Source organism: Myotis davidii, unplaced genomic scaffold (genome assembly GCF_000327345.1).
Source record: "Myotis davidii unplaced genomic scaffold, ASM32734v1 scaffold217, whole genome shotgun sequence".
Classification (NCBI taxonomy): Eukaryota; Metazoa; Chordata; class Mammalia; order Chiroptera; family Vespertilionidae; genus Myotis; species Myotis davidii.
Window position 1 is genome coordinate 4,779,461 of NW_006290034.1, and position 10,853 is coordinate 4,790,313.

The 10,853-nt window shown below is 43.7% G+C and overlaps 1 protein-coding gene across 1 annotated transcript in view; it reads right to left on the reverse strand.

Moving 5' to 3' along the window:
- CLCC1 (chloride channel CLIC like 1) overlaps positions 1-10,853 on the reverse strand; it is a 22,945-nt gene that overhangs the window by 7,701 nt on the left and 4,391 nt on the right. The window contains exons 2-9 of the mRNA XM_006762953.2: positions 9,308-9,448; positions 8,866-8,949; positions 6,420-6,527; positions 5,363-5,584; positions 4,756-4,896; positions 3,643-3,736; positions 1,159-1,256; positions 535-681 (exon numbers count right to left, since the gene is read on the reverse strand). Of these exons, the coding sequence (XP_006763016.1) occupies positions 535-681; positions 1,159-1,256; positions 3,643-3,736; positions 4,756-4,896; positions 5,363-5,584; positions 6,420-6,527; positions 8,866-8,949; positions 9,308-9,436 (1,023 nt within the window). The 5' untranslated portion in view covers positions 9,437-9,448. The remainder of the gene's footprint in view (positions 1-534; positions 682-1,158; positions 1,257-3,642; positions 3,737-4,755; positions 4,897-5,362; positions 5,585-6,419; positions 6,528-8,865; positions 8,950-9,307; positions 9,449-10,853) is intronic.

Genomic DNA, 10,853 nt, shown 5'->3' on the forward strand with positions numbered 1-10,853 from the left:
CCCGGGCAGGAGCCCTGTCCGGTGGCTCAGTGGTTACAGCAGCGGCCCTCCCTCGGGGGAAGGGTCTCCAGTTCAATTCCCAGTCAAGAGCATGTACCTCATGGTTGTAGGTCCCATCCCCAGCCCCAGGCAGGGCATGTGCGGAAGGCAACCAATCGATGCCTCTCTCTCTCTCTCTCTTTCTCTCTCTCTCTCTCTCTCCCTCCCTCCTCCCCCTCCTTTCTTCCCTCCCTCCCCACCTCCTCCCTCCCTTTCACTCTCTAAAAAAAGCAATGGAAAAAATATCCTCGGGTGAGGATTAAAAAAACAAAACAATTGACTTTGTGTGCATTGCCTCCACGTGTAAAGAACCAACTGAAAGGAAGGTCTTATTTTAAATCACTGCCATGGCAGCTACAATCCCACCTGAGCACCGTGTCCCTGCTGAGGCCCACACACGGAGGATGCACACAGCTGTACCACCCAAACGTCCCCTTTCACACCAGCAAGCACCCTGTTCTGTACCCGGGACCTGTCGGCAGGCCCTGCACTCACCGCGACCGCCAGCGCCATGAGGATGAGCACGGGGACGTGCAGCAGCCCCGGGATCTCCTTCATGAGCGCTCTGATGAACTCCCCGGCTCCCTTCCCGATGTACTTCAACGGCTCCACCACGAAGTTGGTGAACGTCACTGCCAGGGCCTACAAACGGTAAAAGCAACTTCATTTTCCCCCTCAAACGATGGAGGCACATAGAATGAGCCAAACTGCCCTGGGCACTGAGACTGCAGTCATGTTACATACATTACAATGTTGTCATATGCTTTTAAAAATGTGAGAAATCACTGTGCAATGGAAGTATATTCTTTCTAGAACAAAGGTTATTAGCAAAAAGACTCTTAAAAAAAACACAACTAACCATTTTTGCCCTGGCCAGGTAGCTCACCTGGTTAGAGCACCACCCTAGATACACCAAGGTTGCGGGTCCGATCCCCAATCAGGACACACACAAGAATCAACCAGTGAATGCATAAATAAGTGGAACAAACTGATGTTTCTCTCGCACTCCCTCTCTCTCAAATCAATAACTAAAAATTAAAAACACCTACAGTTTTTAATATATGCAAGGCTGTTTGGACTTACTTTGTATACGTCATTGTTACAAGACGTATTCCATACCTTGGTTGGTGGTACCAACAGAACAGGATTGACAAGTAAGAGCTCATAGTACTTTTGGCACGGGTCATCCTTGTAGGTCCAGGAGCTTCTAAACCATTCTGTTGGAGAAAGACAAAACACTGTCATTTCAACAGAGCTGCATTTCACCCCTGCCACCACCACTAATCAATTTTAAATTGTTTTACAAAACAGACTCCCTGTGATGCCAATTTAAAAATTTTTTCATTGTATGTCCAAAATGTTTCTTTTAAAACCCATTCAAATTCTACAAATCCTATGCAGGTAACAGATGATGTCACAAAGATTTCTGAAAGGTAACTATCTGAAAACGGGCGCTCTGAGTGAGGCTGGACTGTATCGCAGTCCCTGTCCAGGCTGGGCCCCTGGACTGGTAGTCATGCTTCCACCAGGGAGGGCACACAGCACCTCCCTGTGTTCCTTCTTACAACTACCTGTGAATCTACAATAATGTCACTTTAAAAGTCAGTCCTCTCCTCATTTTATAAAATGAAGTAGAACATTAGTTCTCCCAACTCTTCTAAATCAGGCTCACATGACGTACTAGCCTGAGTCAGAGGAGGCATCTGGTTGTCCATGAAGCCACGAAGCAAAGCTGGGGTGGTTTAGTTCCCATAATGTCTTAAGAAACATTAATTTTGGACACCTGATTAAGAATCTGCTGAAATTCTGTTCTGGATTAGTCATCAGGGACTTGCATTTATGTATAAAGTGTCTTTGAACATTGAACCATTTCCACTGCTAGATATACATAACTAAAGGCAGTCAACATTACTGAAAATATTTATAAAAATCTGTACCAAAAAAAGTAATTTCCCCTAGTTAAAAAAAAATAGTAAAGCTACAATATAAGATGTCGTAAGTCAATATAAGGAGATTAAGTCTAAATGGATATTCATTTATATAGAGAGATTCACTTCTTTAATAAACTCATGTTGAGGACCTAGAATGAGCGAGACCTTGTGCGACGGGCAGGTGGGCATGGCATCCTCAGGCGACTGGAGGGAGACAGGCCATACCAGCCAGCGAATATACAGTGTCTAGTCCTGCCCTGTGACGTCACATGAACACAAAACTCACTGGATGGAAATCTAAGACTTTTTTTTTTTAAATAGGAATATTTATAAATGCTGCTTATTAGCTTGACTTTATAAATCAAAGTGCTGGCAAGCATTTTTTAATATTTCCTTCATGTTAAGAAAAATGTATATACGTGTTTGTTCAATAACTCTAAAAATCCCCATCTGTCACCCCCCCCTCCTCTGCCTTCTTCCCTCCCAATCCAAAAAACAAAATAAGGGAAATATAGTGAAAGTATACAGTACTTTAATATAATTAAAATGCATGATATACAGGGCTGGGCAAAAGTAGGTTTATAGTTGTGAGTACATGACGCAGTTTTTTCTTGTATTATTATTCATTATTGTATTATTTCCTTGTATTACAACTGTTTTTCCCCAGCCTATATATATCAAGGACCGGCAGAGAACGGAAGCCTTGAATATAACTGAGAATTAGGTTATGTTTTATCCACAAATATAGTCAATGTGTTCTTTTTATAATTTAGCATATTCTAAATAAATAATCCAAGATGCCATTTTGATACAGTAAACTGTGGACAATGTATATAGTTGCATTTTTATATCTCTATGTGATCATACTGATAAACTGAGAAAAATGACACCCCAAGATACACCATCCGGTTTATATACATTAGGTACAAGAGTCAGAAACCTGGGTCAATTTTAAGTATTCTTACTGCTTCAAGCTATCAATTTTAAGACAATTTAATTTACTTCTGTTTACCATCCATGCTTGAAAATGATCAGCTATTGCCAAAATAAAGGCCCTTTACTGGAGGGTAGTAAAGAGTAAAGGGGGTCAAATATATGGTGATGGAAGATTTGACTTCAGGTGGTAAACATACAATGCAATCTACAGATGATATATCACAGAATTGTACACTTAAAACTTATAAAATTTTATTAACCAATGTCACTCCAATAAATTAAAAAATAAAGTCATGCCCTAGCTTGTGTGCTCAGTGGACAGAGCATCAGCCTGCAGACTAAAAGGTTCTGGGTTCAATTCCAGTCAAGGGCTCATGCCGGGGTTATGGGCTCGATCCCCAGCAGGGGGCGTGCAGGAGGCAGCCGATCAATGATTCTCTCTCATCACTGATGTTTCTCTCTCTCCGTCTCCCTTCCTCTCTGAAATCAATAAAAATATTTTTAAAAAATACATAAAGTCGTAACAAAGGATCAAAAAATAATTTATAATTAACAAGACTGTCTCTTCTCCTGATTTACCTTTGAAACCTCAGTCTTCCTGCTTCTTCTGATGCTGAAGATTCAGTCCTGGAAACCCTCCTTCTGCTATTTTATCATTTCTTTGCCATTTTTAACATGTTTTCTCGTTCTCAAAAAGTCTATTCAAAGTAAGGCCGCGGGAAGCAGCAGCACTTACCCCAGAGGCTGCCAGACCAGTCCATCTTCTCAGCACACACGTTGCTGCGCGGCTCCATCCTGGCGACTTCGGCCTGATGCTGCGCGAAAGCCACCTGACCAACACCCAGGGAAGCGTGAGCGCTGCCAGCAATGGTTACGCCCCGCCCCCCAAACGCCGCAGTTCGGACACCAGGTCGTTTAAAAGGTTTAACAGAACAGATGCACCTCGTTTCTAAAGAGAGGCTCTTTAGCTCACGGCAAAGCAGTGTTAATGCCAAGCCCCGATAAAGACCGAGTACAACTGACTTCTTACGGAATTAAGATGAGGAAGGAGAACCTTGGCACTAATTTTAAAAAATTGGTTCAAATATGGTTCACACCACACCCCAAAATATCGCTGTGTGTTAGATGCTGCTGCTCAGCTCACGGTAAGATGGGGTTTTGCTTTGGGTGTTTTTCAGTGCAAGTGGCCTATAAACGATAACATATCTTTTATAAATTAAAGCCCCGGGGAAACCAGTGAGATGACCGCATTCAACCAAACAACTTCCTTCCTTTAATTTTAAATAATTACAAGTTCTAGTAACTTAGAGCAAAAGGCTTTAAAAAATCACAATGGTCTAATCCGATGAATTCATTAAAAATATCAGGCTGTTTGACTCCCCTGCTAGACAGACCTGAAACTGTGCTGTAATGATTAGACCACTGTGACAGGAGCAGCAGCGCGTCTTTCAATCTCTATATACAGCACGGTCCCGATTTTTTTTTAGGTTTAGAGTTATCAGCCTGATTTCAATTTTGAAAGAGTTAAAACTTAGAAAAAAGATGGCAAAGTAGTGTCTCAAAATACTGGCAGTAACTATCTCTAGGTGATAGATTATAGGATGGTATTTAAAAGTTAAATTTCTCTGTACTTATCTTCTTTAAATTCTCTACCTTAAACATACTACTTTATATTCAGGAAATAACCTAACTTTTAAAAACTAGTATTTTGATATCATTTCTAGCAAAGAATAAAACATATCCCAAATCACTAAAATAAGCAGGTTATAGACTAACTCTACATGGATTATCTCTTCTTTTATCAAGAAATATCATTTAAAAATTTTAAAACCTTCCACCTAATTAATACCTTGTATAAATACATCCAATTCCATCCCAAACTGATGAGGAAACTGATGAGTAAAATACGTCTCAACTGGGTGTACCAACGAACATACGTCCAGAGCTGGGTGGCTACTAGCATCACGATGCAGAGCAGACACAGAAGCACCTCAAACAGAAGGAAGAGACAGCAGAGTCACTGCCGCGCCGTCCTCCCCACCAAACCACAGCACCAACAAAAACTAAAAACTGGACTCAAATGTGCAAAATCGCCCTGGCTGGTTTGCCTCAGTGGATAGAGCATCAGCCTGCGAATCGAAGGGTCCTGGGTTCGATTCCCGGTCAGGGCACATGCCGGGTTGCAGGCTCCATCCCCAGTGTGAGGCGTGCAGGAGGCAGCCGATCCATGACTCTCTCTCTCATCATTGATGTTTCTAGCTCTCTCTCCCTCTCCCTTCCTCTCTGAAATCAATAAAAATATATTTTTTTAAATATGCAAAATCATTTGTACCATTTTGCTGAAAGTTCATCAACACAGTATGAGTGACTTAGTCCAGGTTCTTAACACAATTATGGTGGAGTTTGAACAGTAGTTTTTTAAAACCTGTTAACCGTGCCCCCCTCACCCAGCCTACCATAAACACATCATATGGATCCACGCCAAAGGAATCTTCAAATCGCCACTTCCATCTTTCAAAATCATGCAACTTAAAATTAATTAAAATATCACTTAGTGCGTCATCCAGGGCGCCTGGCAGCGAGTCTTCCCCATTGAGAAACTTCTCTATTTCTACCAAGGTCTGTCTTTTGAGGATAATCTCGGCATCGTAGTGCATGTCGCCTCTGTTTTCATCAGGCTGAGGTCAATTTGCCAAAAAACAAACAACAGGAGAGAGAATTTTATTATATTACCTAGTGAAGCGTTTCAAGACGAAAGCCAATTTGGAACCAAATATATAGTTAGTTCACAGTACTTCACACACAGCGTAAGGCTAACAACACCCACCCTCTCACAGGCCACATGAAAACCAAAGATAATACATGTGAAAACATTTCAGAAAATGTAAAACTACGCAAACAATGTACATTTTACTAAAGTGCAGTTGCGCCTTGCTACCTGCAGTAGTTACATTCTGTAAAGTCACCTCCAACACTAAGGGGCCCGCACTAAGCCATGGCTCCTCAGGGACACGCAGGGCTCGGTTCCTGCGCACGGGATGTGCACAGCATCCACCCTCTAAACGCAGCGCTTGCACATACACAGCCTGGGGGAAACGACTTAAACGCGTTTCCTCTCCTCAACGGGCAGCGCTCTCATCACCTGCGCGAGCAGGTGTGGAAGTGGGAGAAAACCAGTCAAGGCCGGGCGGAATTTCCTCAACCCAGTCGGGAGTGTAAGTTTCCAACTGTTTGGTCAAGTTCAAACAGCAAATTTAAAACAGCACCCACCCCCAACTGCATTAAATGGTTGGGCACAGGGTTGAGGAAGTAAATCCCCATGAACGAGAAGGAAGAGAGGAGCGGCCTGCACTGCCTTCCGCCAAACCTCTGCACGAACAGGTTCCGGTCCCAGGCTCAGCCCGGAGTTCGGTTACAGCACAATGAGGCTCCCTCACTGCTTTGTATAACTGGGAATTAATAGATAATGAAGATACCCACTACCTTGATTAGTATCACACCACCAATACTCACAAGACCAAGCTTCCTGGCTTCAATTAAAATCTTATTTAAGTATCTCCTAAAAACAGGATTATTTTGACTTTCAGAGTCTTTCCTCTTTTTCTTTTCACATTCATCAACCTGTAATCATACACCAAAAAATCAACAGTTAGCATCAAGTTTAATGTAAGGGTCAAGTTTCTAACCTAGTGGCCCCATCAAAACCAAGGTAAAGCGCTGTTTGTTTGGTTTTTCACGTTTTACTGATTTTTAGAGAGAGAGAGAGGCAGGGAGAGAAACATCAATGTGAGATTGGAACACTGAGCAGCTGCCTCCTGCATGACCCCTTTGGGGATCAAGCCTGCAGTCTGGGCATGTGCCCTGCCTGGGAATGGAACCGGCAACCTTTCAGTGCACAGGGCGACACCCAACCATTGAGCCACACCAGCCGGGGCAGGTGCCGCCTACTGTTGTTAAGCTTGCGTTACAAGGTAGAGCTTGCCTGCTGCCTGGGGCTCTCTCTTTGCGAAGGTCAGGCAGACTACCAATGAGGAACACACGCACAGCACTTAGCTGTGACCAGCAGTTTTTCCACTGACTTTCAGCTATTTTAAAGCTGAAGATCATAAAGTAAGGGGGCAGTGATGTGGACAAGCAGAACATCTGGACCAATGTGTCTCTTTGTAATGGCAGACAGTGAGGAGGAAAAGAGAAGAAGGGGGGGAGGGAGGGAGTGGGGATAAAGAAGCACAGAGAAACAGGATGAAGCCAGGAGGAGACACAGCAAAGAATTTCCTGAATGGGCCTGTTACTTTGGCCTTTTAGTAACTTCTTCTGTCAACGACTGACCACTCCCTCTGCACGGTCGCCTCGGAGGACAGGAACCATGGCTTCGTCATTGTGTCCTCCACGTGGCAGCCCCCAGCACGCACACCTTCACCAGGACAGACGTCCTCTGAACTTAGCTCTACAGACACTTGGTGGTCAAGTCACCAGTGAGGGCAAGGCATGTCTTACACACGTAAACGTGTTTTTAAAACTGAGTGTGGACCCTGAGCACGGAAAGGGGCCTCAGGTGGTACACAGGTAACAGTGAGCACAAACTCAGGACAGGACACTTGAGAGAGAAGTCACGTGGCTGCTTCCACTGCTTCCAGACAAGGTTCATAAACCTTTAAAACAATCATGCAAACTCGGGCCTTGGGCTTGACATGCTTGCTTTAAATTTTTTTAAATGTTTCTTTAAGAGAAACAATGTTGTTGTTTTTTAAAACAAGGAGTAAAAACTCCATTTTACCCATCCCGTTTTTTACAATGTTTAAAACACAGTAAAATGTATATAAAAAGGCAGGTCTGCGTTTGGAGGCAAATTTATCCACATTTCTCTGCTAGCGTTCGGCCCAGAGGGTCACGTCTGCTAAGAACCCCAAGCAGGTGCTTAGCGTCTCAGCGAACAAGGGCTCCCCTCGGCCTGGAAACCCCCTCCCGCCCTCCCACTAGCTTTTCCCACACTTGCGCCCCCTCCCTCAGCTACAGCACTCGTCTCTTCTCTTCCACCGGTCGCTTCGCTGTCCCTGCCTCAGTCTGAGCTGCCAGCACTGCCGGACCTCAGCCACTCCCCTCTCCACCCAGGGCCCTCCACTGCCCCCAGCTAGTCGGCCTCCACACCAACAGAGTGGTTCCCACAGCACAACCTACGTCCAAACCCCGGAACAACCCTGACTCCTCTCCCTTCCCATGAAGGCTACCCCAGCCACACAAACAGGAGTGAAGAAATGAAGCACCCTTATATCTGTAAGAGGAGCTCCACGCTTCTAAGCTGGGAACACGCCCATTTCTCCATTTGCTATGTTTGTCATGAGGCTACTACACTCTAGCACTGTGACAGGTGACAGAGAACCAAGATTGAATAAAACACATTCTTTGTCCCAAGAAATTTTCAGTCTGGTAAGGAAATGATTATAATATAATGAGATAAATGTCATTACAGGAAAATAAAAGCACTATTTAACAACAAGACCAGAGTAACTGCTTAAAAAACCAAGGCTAGAGTAAGCAAAGAAAAATAATACACAGTTGATCCTTGAGTAACATGGGTTTGAACTGCTCAGGGCTTAATCAGATTTTTTTTTCAATAAATGCATTCTGTACTCTAAATGTATTTTCTCCAGCTTACTGTACTGTAAGGGTATAGTATAATATAACACACAAAGTGTGTGTTCATTGACTGTTATGTGATCAGGAAAGCCTCTGATCAACAGTAGGCTATTAATAGTTATGTTTTGGGGGTGTCAAAAGTTATACAGGGATTTTCAACTGTGTAGGGGGGGTCAGTGCCCCAACCCCACTGTTCAGGCATCAACTGTATATATAAATTGCACAGTAGATAGAAACAAAAATAATGCCAGCAAGCACAGAAAACAGAGAGAAATCTGACATACTATAATATAAAATTCATGAATGAAAAAAAAAATCTAACCTTATGAATTACAGAATCAAGTTTGCTGTAACATCCCGACAATTCATCAGCGTATGACGAATCAGCACTGACCTCCTTTCTCACCTAAAGCAGAGCAGAGAAAGATTTATTTCTTCATAGTTCACTTGTAAAAAAGTCTGTAAGTAGAGATTAAAATTTTAACTTCTCCGTATTATAACTTTTCTTGTTATATTTTTCAACTGTATTGAACCACCAAAAAATTAAGAGTCTCAAATTTATATATCAGCCAAGAATTAAGATCAAATTAGTTTGCTACCTGATGGGCTTTACATTCAAATTCAAAACAGAAATACGCAGGTGGGGTGTCCTGAAGTACCTTGTGTGACTGCCAATCATGGATACACGACCCTCACAATTCTGAGTAAACCCAACAACTGCAGACTATTTCCACCCAAGGGCCGATGAGGTCTGACACACACACCTGCGATTTCCTCATTGTTCCGGAAGCAGCATCATAGTTGAGCATGTCCGTGGGGTCAATCCAGTCATCATCATGAGCAAAGCCAGCGATCAGCCACAGACATTCACAAAGGAGCAGCGAACACAGCATCCTGCAGGAAGGCTAAACACACGTTTTAATAAATGTGATGAAATATAGTTATTTTTAGAAGAAGTTATAATTATCTACTTCCTTCTAGTGCTGAGATAATGCTTTCTTTCTGAACTGGTAACAGTAAAATGATGTCCTATATAATAAATGGCTAATATGCAAATTGTCCCCTCGACTGGGAGTTCGACCATGGGGTGGGGCCAACTGCTCACAGCCCCTTCCCACCCCCAAGGAGCCCCCTCCCCGGCCTCAATCGATCTGGGCAGGCCGGCTGGACCCCACCCATGCAAGATTTCGTGCACCGGGCCTCTAGTTCACAAGTAAACACACACACACACACACACACACACACACATTTTCAGAGACAAAAATAGGGATTTTCCATATGATTCTGCAATTCCATTCCTAGGTATGTACCCAGAAGAAATGAAAATATATGTCCACACAAAAACTTGTAAGCAAATATTTATAGCCACATTGGTCACAACAGCCACAAAGTAGAAACAACCAAATGTCCATGGACCGATGAACGGATAAATACAATGTGGCTCTCTCAGACTCTCCGAGAGGCCCAGGGCCCAGGCTGCCAAGGCAGTATATCTAGACAAGGAATATCATTAGGCCATAAAAAGAAACAATTTTTAAAGGAATACAGTATTGATACATGCTGCAACATGGATGAATATGTGAAAGAAGCCAGTCACCATAAACCATATATCATATGATTCCATTTACACGGAATATCCGGAATAGGAAAACCTACAGACACAGAAAGAGACTGGTACTTCAGGCTGGGATATAGTAAGGGGCAAAAACATGGTAGTTAGTGGTATATGGTTTCTTTTGGAGGGCACAGGCCAGGCCAAGGAACCCGACCATTGCACGATCGAGGCCAGGGAAGGAAGCAAGAGGTTGGCCAGCCGGGGAAGGACTGCGGGAGGGCTCCAGGGCATGTCCGGCCATCTCACTCAGTCCCAATTGGCTGGACCCCAGCAGCAATCTAACCTACCGGTCAGAGCATCTAACCTGCCTCCTGGTGGTCAGTGCACGTCATAGCAAGCGGTTGAGCAGCCTTAGCATATCATTAGCATATTACGCTTTGATTGGTTAAACGGCCAACCAGACACCTAGCATATTAGGCTTTTATTATATAGGATTATTGACTAAGTTCTCTATGCTGTACTACCTCTTGCTGAATGGCCCCAAACTCAGGACAAGTGGCAACCAGTCTCAAAGGAGATATAAAGAGTTTCCCAGCCCTTGCTGGTTTGGCTCAGTGGATAAAGTGCCAGCCTGTGGACTGAAGGGTCCCCGCAATCGATTCTGGTCAGGGCACATGCCCAGGTTGTGGACTGGATCCCCAGGAGGGGGCATGCAGGAGGCAGCCAATCAATGATTCTCTCATCATTGATGTTTT